At 41.2% G+C, this 16,106-nt stretch overlaps 1 protein-coding gene across 1 annotated transcript in view; it reads left to right on the top strand.

The window, feature by feature from the left end:
* The window catches only part of LOC308073383 (contactin-associated protein-like 5), a gene marked incomplete at both ends in the record, with an annotated part of 192,163 nt that overhangs the window by 79,460 nt on the left and 96,597 nt on the right, over nt 1-16,106 (top strand). The window contains one exon of the mRNA XM_080412254.1: nt 7,384-7,577. Within this exon, the coding sequence (XP_080268380.1) occupies nt 7,384-7,577 (194 nt within the window). The remainder of the gene's footprint in view (nt 1-7,383; nt 7,578-16,106) is intronic.

Genomic DNA, 16,106 nt, shown 5'->3' with positions numbered 1-16,106 from the left:
AGTACTCTGCTTTTATTTTATTTTATATACAACTAGATAAAGTGCTCCTCGGAGCACAGGTCTCCGCCAGGTCAGGTACGTTATTCTGGCCTCCTGGTGGCGCTATAATAGGCCAATGTGAAAAGGGTGGCATTTCTTCCTCGGCCACGGCAATCGGACACTGCATTCATGCTTTGAGGCATTTTGTTCCGAAAATGTGTTTTGCTAAATTAGACCTGCTCGTGGCGATATAACAGGCCAATGTGAAAAGGGTGGCATTTCTTCCTCGGCCTAGAGGGAATGTGCGTGTGAAATTTCACAGAAATCGCAAGCTGCGTTCATGATTTGAGGCCTTTTGTTCAAAACGGACCAATCCTGCAATCCTGATCAACACGGACAGATCCGTGTTGATCACATGACTATAGAGATACTGTGTACCGATTTGCATTATGTTTAGATAAAATCTGTAGGAGTAATATAAAAAAATGGGTTTTGCACAAATTGGCCTCCTGGTGGCGCTATAACAGGCCAATATGAAATCTGAATTGGCATCCAGGGAGTGTGTGTGCACAGTTTCGCAGCGACCGGGCCAACGGTGCCGGAGATTAGCTGGTAACGGACGGACAGGACACACGGACGGACGGACAGACATGGTGCAAAACATACTCTCTCGCCATGCCTTTCGGCCTGGCGGAGACAATAAAAGTCTCAATACCACACTATAAAACATACTCTGTTACAAGAAAATTACCTGTTTTCAAAATGTTACTTAAAATTGCAAAAGTATTGGCATCAAAATATACTTACAGTGCCAGAGTAAAAGTACAGAAAGTTGTCATTTTGTCAAACGGCATACATAATAAAGCGGATAGGCTCACTGTACAATGCGATACATTTTGAGCTTGTAGATCGGCTAAATGTAGTCGACAAAAAATAAATACATTAAATACTCAAGTAAAGTAAAAAACACCTCAAAATACCTCAATAATATACATGGATATTTTCCTGTTTTTTTTTGTTTGTCTTACTGTCTTAAGGTGTTTCACTGTAAGTCTTGAACATTTTTAAAAGCTAGATAAGATATAAATCACAAAAAAAAACACCTAAATTGTACAGCGCTTGAGTAAACGTACTCATAGTTTCCTTCCACCACTGCCTGCTTGCTTATTAAAACGTCTCAACAGTGCAACAGTGCATCGGGGCCACGGCTCTTCTCAGGGGATCTCCAGTGGGAAATAATAATTCTTACTTTGGCCAATAAGCAGCCTCGCCAAGGACACAGGGTTATCCCGACTAGGTCAGGGGAAATCCAGCCTCGCGATTGGCCCAGGCAGTTCGTTCGTTCGTCGGCCCCGAGCGAGAAAAAAAAAGAAACGGGACGGGGAAAAATTGTGTATTCAGCAAATGCTATGCAAGTCATGTACGTGCCCTGTCACTCAAAACAAACGTCTGTAGTCTGTTTAATTTAACCCATTAAGACTGGGAACGCAGCTGTGTGGCATTTAAAAAAAAATTGTTGGCTATTCAAAAATGTCAGATACAAGCTCATAGCGCGGCACCGAGTGCCGCGCTATGAGCTTGTAGATCTGCTGTATTTTTTTTTCATCGTGAAAATATGTGCAAATCTTTGAATAATATACATTTTTCTAAGCGAACATTTTTAGCTCAAATCTTTGCTTATACAGTTTTTTGAAAAAACATATTTGCTATAATATCAGTGGTTCTCAAAAATGACATGGCCGTGGACCCCCATCTCAAAATATTTTGTTCCAGGGACCCCCAGAAGTTGTAACAGAGTAAAAAAAAATCTCTTTAAAAAATAGATTAAAAAAAAGATTTGCACACATTTTCACGATATTTAAAAAAAATTGCAGATCTACAAGCTTGTAGATCTGCTATTTTTGAATAGCCCAAAGAAATCTAAAAAATTACACACAGACGCGTTCCCGGTCTTAAAGGGTTAAACCGTGGTCAACCTTCACCGTGTGCGCTGGTTACAAACACTATTACCCCGGGCTCCCCAGGGGGGGAGATCCGTAAACGATGCTTCCTCTCTCGACACACACACACACACCGAGGAATCCTAAGGTTTGATATTCCACGCTCATCTTGCTCCCATGGTGTTGTTTCCCCCCCCCCCCCCAGTTCCTCCACACAGCCAGGCTGAGTAATGAACCTCTCTGCCAGAGCTGACCTGTTTCTTCTTAGCTTGATAGCTAGGGGGAGCCCAAGGGGTGGGGGAGGAAGGGGGGGGGGGCAACTTCAACTCATCTTATGGAGCTCACGACGTCTAACAGTATCTCCACACACGCTTTAATCCATTAAGACCGGGAACGCATCTGTGTCGTTTTAAGATTTATTTTGCTATTCAAAAATAGCAGATATACAAGCGCCGTGCTATGAGCTTGTAGATCTGCAATTGTTTTGAAAAATCGTGGGAAAATTGTGCAAATCTTTGAATATATAATGTGTTTTAAAGCGAACATTTTTAACTCGTGCTTCTGGGGGGTCCCTGGAAGAACATATTTTGAGATGGGGGGGTTCGCGGCCAAATACATATCATTTTGGGTGGTCCTTGACATGGAAAAGTTTGAGCACCACTGATATAGCAACATATACTGTTAGGATTTAGAAAACATTTTTAGATCTGTATTTGGCCGTGGACCCCCATCTCAACATGTTTTGTTCCAGGGACCCCCATGAAGCAAAGATTTAAGTTACAAATGTTAGCTTTAAAAATATAATATATATATATTCAAAGATTTGCACAAACTTTCACAATATTAAAAAAATAGCAGATCTACAAGCTCCGAGTGCCGCGCTATGATATGATAGCTTTGATATGATAGCTTTGATATGATAGCTTTGTATATCTGCTATTTTTTTAATAGCCAAATAAATCTAAAATGACGCAGATGCTTTTACGGATTGAATGGGTTAATCATGTCGCTGAATTCATAACAATGCCGCCGCCGCCGCACAAGTAGGCTGAGGACAAACTAGGCTGCGTCGTGCGCGCCGCGCATGGATGGCGAGGTGAGAAAAGTCTCCGCATCCGCTGGACATAAATTTAGAAAACCCAGACATACAGAATATGCGGGGGGACCCAGATAATTATTCCTGGCCTCTTCTATGAAATACCCACAGCTGCGGATGCATCATGCAACCTGTTTGCAACCGTTTCCTTTTGTTTTAAAGCCGTCGGGGTCTCGGAAACGAGCCCCGTAGCACGGCGGTTCCCAACCTTTGGGCCGAGACCCCATGTGGTGGGCCATGAGGATATTGCAAGTGGGCAACCCAAATAATTGACAAAACATTTAAAGGAGTAGTTCACACAAAATCAATTGCACACCCCATGAAGCCTTGAATTCATGGAGATGTTTTTTTTTTTTTTTTTTGCATATTCCTGAGCCAATAATTTGATGACCGGTGGCTGGTCAGTGGCTGGTCAGTAGGAGACTTTTTCAGCCAAGTCATTTTATATACAATCATCTAGATCAGTGGTTCTCAAACTTTTTCATGTCAAGGACCCCCAAATTGACACTTATTAGCCCGCGGACACCCATTTGAAAAGATAAGCCAGGAACCCCCATAAGAGAAGATGTTTACGGCGCTAGCAGTGATTCTCAACCATTTTAATTTCAAGGACCCCCAGTTTGACATTCATTAGGATACGGACCCCCATTTAATGGCATTTCTATCTCTGGGACCCCAATTCGTATTGTAAAATCAATGTTAATTTAACTCTGAGAGTGTACTAATGGAACCAAATGGACCCGTTAAGACACTCTCAGAGTTACAGACCCATAACGGTCCATTTGGTTCCTAGCCATCATTTAGCTGGGGACCCCCTGGAACCCCCTCAAGTACCCCTGGGGGTCCCCGGACCCCACTTTGAGAACCAATGGTCTAGATCCACAGTCATTGACTATATTCACACAGCGCCCATTTTGCTCTCACGTCATATTTGCGGGTGGGGAAGAAATCTCACCCGGGGTGCCATTATTTTCATTAACTTAATAGCAAAATGGCCGCCGTGTGAATATGGAGAATAGACCAGTGTATTCCAGTTGACATTTCCCATGCATGACACTTTTGCACAGAACAATATACTGTCAGGCTTATATTCGTTTTACATCTCGCTTGGCCTGGTCTTTAAAGTGAATGGAAAAAAGGGGGCATTTTCCACTCCATTTCTTTTTCGCTCTGCTTCAGAGATAAACCCCAAAAGTTTGAAATCCAGAGCAATAAATCAATAGATCATAGATGAAGCAATCTCCTCCCATGGGCTGATCATCACTGTAGCTACAGTGCGATGGGAGAGGGCATAGACTGTGCAGAACTAAATTACTTTTCACTGTCAGTTTTTTTGGTGGGGGATATAAGTCTCCGACGTGCTCTTGCTTGACTTTATTGAAGAAGAAAAAAGAAATCCTTGAAATTAGTCGAGTCTAAATGTGTCTGTGTGAAGACACTGGGGCCTGCCTCGTCCTCAGCAGTACTTTAATATGTCACGTTGCTGTAAAAGTGACTGCAATACCAAAGCCCGACCCATATGCCAGATTTTTGGGGGTTTCAATGTCAATCCTGATTTTGGAGAGTCCTAGACCACTGATTACCAATTGGTTTTTTTTACCGATATTTTGTGCTAATGTTGCTTAATGTTGTAATCAAATTGAATGTGATGTGATTAATGTTTCTATTTGAGAAAATGTTACATGTATTTATCTATCTGATTAAATACTCAATAAAAATGTACACACAAACTTTTTTTATTTAACCACTCAAGCCCTATTCAAACATCTTCAAAAATAGCCATTCTACAAGCTCACAACATGTCACAACGACACATGAGAGCTTGTAGATCTGTTCATTTATAAACTTTTTCAACTATAATGACCGAATGCCCGAAATGGGTATGCCAGGTTGAAAGTGGTAAAATATTGGGACAATGGGTCGATACCGACCGAAAATGTCAAAAATAATGGCAGATATATCGTCAAACCCGGGCTCCTATGCAGTACTACCTGTAATACATTATAATGCCTTTTTTATGTTTGAGCTTATTATGTAATGTCTATTGTCTAAACTAATTATCTGAGTCACAGTGCAGCTACAGTGCAAGTATATTAGAGAATACTACACACTTCTAGTGCACGCACGCACGCACGCACGCACGCACGCACGCCGCACGCACGCACGCTCGCACACGGCAAGAACAGTTGCCATTTACCATCTGTTCAGGGCTGCGTGTGTATTGTGTGTTCATGCTGAGTTTCCCGATACAGCAGGTATACGTGGTTCCTGGAGGAACCTCCTGAGTCATGTTGTTTCCAGGGTGGGAGTTGCTGGGGGGGCATTACAGGGATGTCATTTGAGGTTCCAGGCAAGTCCCCAGAACCACGGTAGAACAGTGAAGCTGCCGTCGCCTGGTGGTCAAATCTGGGATTGCAGTGCTTCCGCATTTAAAGCGCTGCTGCGCATGTTTCTATACCGTTTGAAACCCTAGTGTGCCTGCTCGGTGATTTGAGCACCACATTTTGGTGTTCTTCCGGGTGCCTCGTGTGCTGGTGAGCAACTTTCATTGAAATTAATAGCTGGGGGCGGGGCTGTCCGCTCTCTAGACATATAACTCTATGGTTCCAGGGGATGACAATTGCCACCCACCAACTTTCACATTTGACCTAAAAAAAACATATTTCATATTCATATTTCTTCCACCTGAATGTTTTTTCTTTTTCAGATGAATGTAATCTGATTTTAGATTGACACTTATAGACATTCTTTCTGTAACCATACATTCATTAATCACTTTTAAAATGGCCCTCCTATTTTGGGGATGCCATTACAAGGCAATTTAAATGTTGTTCTTTTTCTTTTTATAGCCGATTTACAAGCTTACAACACATCAGTTTGTGAGCTTATAGATCTGCCATGTCCTCTATTTGTCGTACTAGAAGTATAGGACATAGCCTAACCCAGTAGTATGCAGATCTGTAATGTGTAGGGCCATTATAATATGGAATATGTTACCAAGCACCCAGCCAAGGCTAGCTTTAGGAAAAACACAATCAATAACACTAACGTTAATGAATTGTGTTGACTGTGTTGGCTGTAGAGTGGAAAGAGGAAAGCCCTCTGGAGCTGGGGAAAACCCACCTTTTAAACCTCCCTCCAGAAGTTCTGGAACTAATCAGCTCCCTCCAACAACACTCACTCACTCACTCAAACAATCAAGCACACCTGCAGGCCCCCTTCACACACACACACACACACACACACACACACACACACACACACACACACACACACACACACACACACACACACACACACACACACACACACACACACAACAAACAAACCTACACAGAAGATTTAAAAGCACACACAAGCATAAAATGACCTTACGACCTCAGGGTCGTAACATGTTTGTTGTGTGTGGACTCTAGGGATAGTAGCTGCTATCAGAGGTGTAAAGTAACTAAGCACATTTACTCAAGTACTGTACTTAAGTACAATTTTGAGGTATATTTACTTTACTTTAGGATTTCCGATTTTAAGTAGCCTACTTTTATTCTACTCCACTACATCTTAGAGACAAATATTGCACTTTTATTCCACTACAATTATTTGACACTTCAGCCCTATATACATTTCGGCCATTTGAAAATAGCCGATCTACAAGCTCACAATGCGTCGCGATTGAGCTTGTAGATCGGCTATTTTCAAAAGATTTGAGAACTTGCGAAATGGGACATTCTTCATAATGAGTATTTTTACTTTTGTAGTTTAAGTATATTTTGATACCAACACTTTGTACTTTTACCCAAGTAAATTTTGAATTCCAGACTTTTACTTGTAACTGAGTATTTCTACATTACGGTATTGAATACTTTTTCCACCACTGGCTGCTATACGTTTTGGTGGCAGCTAATGGGGCTCCGAATAAAGAAATTAAAGTGGTTAAGAAAGAGCACCCCCCCCCCCCTCCCTCCTGTTGTTGTTGTTGTTGTCTCCGCCAGAGGTGGAGAGTATGTTTTCGTTCTTGTCCTTCCGTGTGTCCCCCCGTCTCAGCCAAGCTAACATTGGTCAAGCTTCGCGTGACACGTGACAATATTGTTGTCACCAATGCTCTGATTGGCTAGCGAGACACATGATGACATAGAAACCTATAAATAGGTGTGTCACTTCCAAAAATAGACCATATTTTTTGAAGTGAGCTTCCATCAGCCAAGCTAACATTGGTCAAGTGACACGTGACAATATGTAATATAAATAGGTAAGACAGGATTAATCAGGAACAGTACTGGCGGAGACCTGTGCTCCAAGGAGCACATTTTCTAGTTGTTATTGTTGTTGTTCAAAATCTAACCCTGGTTGTTTGCGTCTCTCTCCCATCAGGAGCGGGCGGCTGGTCTCCGATGCTGACCGACACACAGCCCTGGCTGCAACTGGACCTCAGGGACAGGGTGGAGGTGACGGCCGTGGCCACACAGGGGCGCTACGACAGCTCGGACTGGGTCAGCAGCTTCCGGCTGCTCTACAGCGACACGGGCCGGGCCTGGAAACAACACCGACAGGAGGACGGAGTAGGGGTGAGTCATCTGTTCTGTTTGACCGTTCCTGTCATACAGTCGCTGTCGGGACAGAAACCTCTTATCTCCACATTCAAACTTTTTGTGGTGTTGTTTTTTTAGCAGATCTACAAGATCGAAACGTGGCGCGAAGCGACGCGTTTCATTACATTACATTACAGTCATTTAGCAGACGCTTTATCCAAAGCGACTTACAATAAGTGCATTCAACATAGGTAGGGAACGAAACTACTAATCACCAGAAGTCTTAAGTGCATTTTCTGCAAAAACAAGCAACCAAGAGTATACCTAGCGCTCAGGTAAAAGTGCAATATATCAGCTACCTACTTTCTTATAAATACACTAACTATATACAGCACTGATACTCTGAAGCAAGCAAAGTACAGCTAAGCAACCTGATAATACAAGAAAATATATACTCAGACTATAGGTGAGTCAGGCAGTTACAGAGTTCCTCCAGGAGATTGAATAACACACTGAAGAAACTTTGGCTGAACAGACTTTAAATACACCTTGAGAATCTGGAGGCCCCTCCCCTACTATCAACAAGGCTATTGGGCTGGTTCAGGTGAAAGTCCCTCTGATAGGGCAATCAGATGACACCTCACAATATAGCTGTTATGCTTTTAAACACATTACTTTTAAACACACTAACTATATATACAGCACTGATACTCTGAAGCAAGCAAGGTACAGCTAAGCAACCTGATAATACAAGAAAATATATACTCAGACTATAGGTGAGTCAGGCAGTTACAGAGTTCCTCCAGGAGATTGAATAAAACACCGCGTTTCGAGCTTGTAGATCTGCTACTTTTGAGGCTTTGGTGCTCGAGCACTGAAGCCCTATTGAAATTGTAAAGATTCTTCTCCTTCTTCCCACAAATTAATCGTGTTTTTGAGGGCCTTAACATACTCAACAAGTTGCCTTTTTTTAAATCCTGAAAAGTAACAGTTTTGGACATATGAGGTTTGCACCCGACAGACGATATGGTTGATTTTTTTTACCCAATGCTCAAAAATGCTAGAACTTGCTGTTCAGGAGTTGTTTATCGGTTGTTCAGTGGCTCTCAAACATTTTTCATGTCAAGAACACGCTTATAGATAGGCTATTCAGCCTAAGTATAAAATATGGTTAAAGTGTTTAAACTGAGTTTGACCCCCTGGAACCCCTTCAAGGACGGAACCGGTTGTTTTATTTATATTTTTATTACAGTAGTTGCCTTTTCTTCAATAGATACTCTAAATCTGTATTGAAACCCACAAGGGAAATTCAGTTGTCATGGCAGCCGTGCACTGCAGTATGAAAACCTTGGACACAAATGTGCCCAAAACACGAACGCCTGGGTTGGTGCGGTTAACACACATTTTTAATCAAATTGGTAACATTGAGATATCATCAAACGAAAATATCAGACAGTCTTTCATTTAATCCCTAAAGGAAATGCATGCATTTAATTCAGTCTGATCCCTGCTGGATATGTTATACCAGAAGGGATAAAACATACCCCCACCAGCGATTTAAAAATAAAACGAAGCATAATGACCAGAGGGTGCAGTGGTGGAAGAAGTACTCAGATATTTTACTTAAGTAAAAGTAGCAATACCACAGTGTAGAAAAAAAATACTCTGTTACAAGTAAAAGGCCCGTGTTCAAAATGTTACTTGAGTAAAAGTACCAAGGTATTGGCATCAAAATATACTTAAAGTACCAAAAGTAAAATTGCTGAAATGTTTGAAAATAGCAGATCTACGAGCTTGTAGATCGTCTATTTTCAAATAGCCCATGTATAAAATATGGCTAAAGTGGTTAATGTATGTTTTATAATATAATTATTTGCCATAATCTGCAAAGTAACTAGTAACTAAAGTTTTCAAATAATTGTAGTGGAGTAAAAGTACAATATTTGTCTCTGAGATGTAGTGGAGTAGAAGTAAAAGTATTGAATATTGGAAATACTCCGGTAAAATAGAAAATACCAAAACATTGTACTTCAGTAACAGCACACTAATGTACTTAGTTACTTAAAGTTTATACCACTGAGCGGGGGATATCAAAAGCAAAAGCATGCCCACCCCCCCCCCCCCCCCCCAACTGTGCAATATGGCTAGCCTTCTCGTGTCAACTTCATCTTGCCTTTTTTTTCTCTTCCCTCATCTGTCATTTCCAAAATGGTATTACAGTTACTGCTGTGGTGGGCAGGATCGCCCTAATCCATGTCATGAGACATCCTGACGTTGGTTATGTTACATCATAACGTCGCTGTCGAGGGCAGAAACCTCTTATCTCCATATTTTAACTTTGTGTTTTTTTTTCATAAATCAACGCCCTACTTTGATCATAGTACAACATCACACAAAAGTATCAAAAGTAGCAGATCTACAAGCTCGAAACGCGGCGCGAAACGCGGCGCGAAGCGACGCGTTTCGAGCTGGTAGATCTGCTACTTTTGATGCTTTTGAATTTGAATCCTGAAAAGTAACAGTTTTTGCGCCTGGTTTCGACCCGACAGAGACTATAAAATAACCAATGTCAAAACGTCTTATGATAACGGACAGATGGTATTTAGGTGTGTATCCTTCAAGCTTCAGTGGGCTAAATCTTAGCTGTGAAGCGTTGGCCTAGCTGCGGAAGCAGATCTGAATCACTTTCACACACTCTCACACTATAGAATGACATTGGCTAAATAAGACCTCTGGCCAAAAATACCATGAGTCAGCGCCTGCGGGGCCTCGTGTTGGCTCAGCAGCCAGCCAGTGGTGGAAGAAGTACTCTGATTTCTTTTTTTACTTAAGTAAAAGTAGCAATATTAAAAAAGAAATGCTCTGTTACAAGTGAAAGGACTGTATTCAAAAAAGTTACTTGAGTAAAAGTACAAAAGTATCGGCATCAAAATATGCTTATAATACCGAAGTACACATTTCTCAAACTTTTTAGAAAATAGCCGATCCACAAGCTCATGAATTGTGAGCTTGTTTTTGAATAGTTAAGTATATAATAGGGCTTAATTGGTTAACTCTTTGACTGCCAGAAATAAAACTTTGCCAAGCCACTGCCAGCTGTTTTCACTAACCTTTGAAAAATCATGGAATATTTATATCCAGTATGATCGATCCCCCGATCGCTTTAAAAGGCGTATCTGAGTCTCGTAGAATGGGGGGGGGGGTGAGTGCGCGCCACGATCATCCGTTCCATAGCTGTGGGCAGTTGAATGTTGGTTGTTTTCGCCAAATCGAATAACAAGGAAGTGAACGGGCTGTTTTTTTGTGCAATCATGTGATTTGCTGCTGCTCTGCTCCTCTGGGAGTCAAATGGTGACTCCCAGGTTAGCGAACAGCGCCATCTAGTGGAAAACCACTGAAAACACGAAATCTCGTCATTGTCCTGCAGGCTGCACCGTTGCAAAATATGACGTGAAATCTCATCATAGGCAGTCAAAGAGTTTGATGTTTTTTATTAATATGGAAGGGCCGCGTGCATTTTCAGAGCCTGTTTGATTGAATGGTCAATAAATGAATTATGTAACTATGTGTCTTTATCACAGAGCAGAATGTTTGGGTGGGTCTGGCTTGGTTGTGGAGCTACAGTAGATGGCCACTGGCACAAAGGACTGTTGCTTTGTTTTGTGTCTGGGACATTGAGTCCAGATATGGATTAATAGTACATGTTTTATGCTATGTGAATTATATACATATTTCATTTTGACAGTATTCTGTTCATGAGCCTGTTGTCCTGTCCCCTGTCTCTTATTTGTTTGTGCATACTGAAGCAATATATGTACACTCTGCACAAAGCCCCTGCATATTAATACATATCTGCTGTGTATGTATAGCCTGCACTGTAAACCTACTGTATTCGGTATGGCTAATTTAACAATTTTTGCTTCTAAACCATGTCTTTATGTTTTATGTTTTCTTTCTCTGTACTTATTTCCCCCTTTGATTTTCTGCATCTGTAAAGTACAGGTCACTGAAATGATTACATGAAAAAAAAGAAAAAAAAAGCTCAAGTATAGTAAAGAGAAAAATTAAGTACATTACTCAAGTAAATGTACTTCATTTACCGCCCACCACTGGGAGTTGCTAATAATACAATACTGCAGAATGAATCAAGTGCTTCTTCAACTGCTTTGGCCACTGTTTTTCACAGATAGAGAGTGAATTTTATTTGAAGTGGGACACTTTAACTCTCGTCAAGTTGCTGACGCCGACATTCATTTCAGTAAAATGTGTGGTGTGAAGCATTACCCTTAGTTCTGGCTGTGTTTACATAATTAAAATACGAGCACATAAAACTCATTCATTGGCGCTAAATCATCCCTTTGTAATCCATGAATGTCATGGCTTTTGGATCCTATCTCCCGGACAAGTGTAGAGTTTACATTCCATAGCCTGAGGAGACCGTCAGTGGTGGAAAGTAACAAAGTACATTTAATTACTGTAAGTACTGTACTTAAGTACAATTTTGAGGAATTTGTACTTTACTTGATTATTTCCAATTTCCAGTACTTTTACTTCTACTCCATGCATCTCGGATCCAAATATTTTACTTTTACTCCACTACAATTATTTGAAAACTTTAGTTTCTAGTTTACTAGTTACTTTTCAGAAATAAATTATTATATTATGAAACATACATTAACCACTTCAGCCCTATTTTATACCTAGGCTATTTGAAAACAGCCGATATACAAGCTTGAGCTTGTAGATCTGCCATTTTCAAACATTTCAGTACTTTTACTTTTGGTACTTTAAGTACATTTTGATGCCAATACTTTTGTACTTTTACTCAAGTAAATTTTGAATTCTGGACTTTTATTTGTAAGGGCATGGTCCCAACGCACTTTTATTTTACCTCTGGGGCGGAATCTGCCAATGCTTTGTCAATGCGAATGCGTGGATTCTTGGAAAAAATCCGCAAGACCATGAATCCACACATTTGCATTGACAAAGCATTGGCAGATTCCGCCCCAGAGGTAAAATAAAAGAGCGGTGGGGCCGTGCCCTAAGGGCGCGCTCTCACCAAAAGTTGGCTGGCCGCTGTTAAACGCAGGTTGTGCGCGGCCACAGTTTTTTGCAGCCAGCGGATTCTAAAAAACGGGAGTGACGCGCCTGTCACTCACTTTCAGGACCCTCCCCATTGCCCGCACCGCCTGCTGCCTTGAGCACCATGGTGCTTCCTGAGTCTTGGGACGGTCCGCCTTCGACTCACCCGATTGGACAGAGGGAGAAAATCAGCTCCTGCCTCCAGCAGTTTTATGCTTCCAATGAACAAGTCGCGTAGAGCAGATAAACGCAAGGTCTGCGCGACAAGCGGAAAAATCCGCTCTTGCGTGAATCCACGCATTTACATTGACAAAGCATTGGCAGATTCTGCCCCAGAGGTAAAATAAAAGTGCGGTGAGAGCGCGCCCTAACAGAGTATTTCTATATTGTAGCATTGGTATTTTTTCTTAAGTAAAGAATTTGAGTACTTTATCCACCACTGGAGACCGTATCGGCTGCAGTATCCAATAACTTAAACCCATTTTATAGGGCTGTCACAATCATGACATTTTTCTTGATGATTAATTATCACACAAACAATTGCAATTAACAATTTAATTGATCGTTTGGCATTGAACATTGGTACGTAATACACATTCTGCAGTTTTTGGAAACATTTTCTAAAATGTATGATTTTATGATTTTTTTTTTTCAACGTGGAAATGATTGCGATTATCTCACTTATTTGGCAATTAGGTAATAATTGTGACAGGCATACACATTTCAATGTCACACAGAAAAAGAAAGCATCCGCAAAAGATCCACTTGATGCTCCAGGCACCCTGGGGAGTCTCTCCCCTCTCCCTCTCTCTCCCTTACGGGTATCAAACGTAATCAACAAACTATACTATAGAAACTGGTCAAACATTGGCCAAATTGTCAAATAATATAAGAAAGAGGGGGAAAAACATATTAATAGCCGAGCTTGTAGATCGCTATTTTCACAATGTTTATTGGTGGAACCGAAAATGTTAAATGCTTGTCAGGGTGTGTGTGGGGGGGGGGGGGGGGCGTTGCGGTCCCCTGTCCCCTGTTCAAATGTGATTATTTTGGGGGGTCCCCAGTTCAAATATGATTATTTGGGGGGGGGGGGGGGGGGGTCGTGGCCTGTAAAGGTTGAGAACCACTGATCTTAACCACATGAATCCCTATTGGCAGTTATTTGGCGAAGAGATTTGGAGGAGACGGGGAAAAAAGCGGTCGAAGTACAGAGCCAACTGTGTTTCAACTCAGGTCTACATGGTTTAAGTGGTAAAAAATATATCAAAAACAAATTCCTGCTTTGGTTTCCAGTACAGGAAGACTATTATCTTCCCAGGCCTTATCCCCAGCAAAAAATGCACTTAGGGACTTACAGCTCATTCAGAATGCTACTGTACTGCCAGAGTTCTAACAAACGGCAAGCAAGCTGAACATAATTACACCGTTTCTCCGGGTCTTTGCATAGGCTGCCAGCGTGTCATCGTACAATTGATTTAAAAATACAGTGTTTTTTGTTTTTGTTTTTGTCTACAAATCACTTAAACACAAAAATGTCTCTTGTGCATGCTGCTAGGCCAAGGAAATAAATCACTCAATATCCTTCACATAATGTGTGTGTGTGTGTGTGTGTGTGTGTGTGTGTGTGTGTGTGTGTGTGTGTGTGTGTGTGTGTGTGTGTGTGTGTGTGTGTGTGTGTGTGTGTGTGTGTGTGTGTGTGTGTGTGTGTGTGTGTGTGTGTGTGTGTGTGTGTGTGTGTGTGTGTGTGTGTGCGCCAATGGTTCCCAAACTGGGGGTCAGGATCATAGATATATATAAAGGCTAGATGACTCACCCGCGCTACTGGCCAATGGAGTGCGACGTTGCCACATGGCGGCTATCTTGAAACAGTCATTCATAACATTATGTCTATGGTGCATATACTTTAAAATAACCATAGCGTGCTCAATTTTCATCCGATTTTCAAACGGTTTGGTGTGTTGTAAACACCAAAGATGTAGTTATGATACTGCATACTTAAAATTATATATAAAAAAAAACATGATTATAATTATAAGAATGCAGTATCATAACTACATCTTTGGTGTTTACAACACACCAAACCGTTTGAAAATCGGATGAAAATTGAGCACGCTATGGTTATTTCAAAGTATATGCACCATAGACATAATGTTATGAATGACTGTTTCAAGATGGCCGCGGTTGAGCTACGCTTGCGCCGCCCCCTTGAGCCATCTAGCCTTTATATATATCTATGGTCAGGATCCCCAGAGGATTAGCTTAATGTGCAACATTGCCTTCTCACTCAACGGTAAACAAACCAACATACTGTATACAGGGTATCTGCACATTTCTAAAGTGACAATTTAAGGACTTTTAAGACATTTTTAATACCTCTATAATGACCATGACTACGTCAAAAGTAACCAACAACTTATACTACAAAAATGGTCAAGCATTGGCCAAAATTATGAAAATAGCTGATATACAAGCTCACAACGCCTCGCATCGCGAGGTGTTGTGAGCCACATAAACCCATTTTAAATTGTGCCAGGGTGGGACCCCATTCACGATTTGTCTTGTATGTTTGTCCTGATAAAACTGATTTTGATGCTATATTAACTCATTTTGCCCGGGACCCCCTGGAACCCCCTCAAGGACCCCTGAGACACCACTTTGAGAACCACTCGTGCAGAGAATGTACATACTGTACTGTACCTTGATAGACAGAGGAGAGAACACAGTTAATCAGGGTGGTGGTAATTTTGAATCAGAGTTTGACATTGCAGTGCAATTAAGGACATAGTTTTACAAGCATTGCATTGGTTTGAATGATGACTAGCAGAACATACAGCACATTCTGGGGCTTTCGCAGTGCAGACCACAGCAGTCACACATTACAATTAGCTGTACATGTGACGGTTGCATGGATGATAATTACAGTCATTTCCATTCCTCTGCAAAGGAACGCACAGCCACGGGCAACGGGTTTCAATAGGAGATACATACACACTATAGGAGTCTATGGAACCTAGCTATAATTGTAGAAAGAAATGATGAATGGTACATGTCCATGAAATAAATTAACTCCCATCTGCAAGAAAAGGCTATAAAAATTTCTGATTTAAAATTGTCTGGCGCAGGTGTTAAGACATCATGACTGGGCGAACAAAGCCATTGAAACCTGAACATTTCGAAGCGTTCGCTCGTCTAAGGCCCCCTAATTGCTTGTCCAGTTTTCAAAAGAAAAGAAAAAAAACATATCAAATGGCCGTTTTCAAGTGCTAATCAATAATACATATAATTCACGTTCAAAAATTAAAGCCTATCTCGCTCGGATGGCTCGTCTCTGGGACATATGAATTCAACCTCTCTCTCTATTAACCCATTAAGACCGGTAACGCATACTTCGATTTTTTGTTTTGCTATAACCATTATTTTTATACTTACAAAATACTTCAAAAATAGCAGATCTACAAACTCATAGCGCAGCATACGAGCTTG

The sequence above is a fragment of the Gymnoscopelus braueri genome, assembly GCF_963280865.1.
Source record: "Gymnoscopelus braueri genome assembly, chromosome: 18".
Classification (NCBI taxonomy): Eukaryota; Metazoa; Chordata; class Actinopteri; order Myctophiformes; family Myctophidae; genus Gymnoscopelus; species Gymnoscopelus braueri.
The sequence above is the reverse complement of the archived record's forward strand: the minus strand, read 5'-3'. Positions and strand labels throughout refer to the sequence as shown.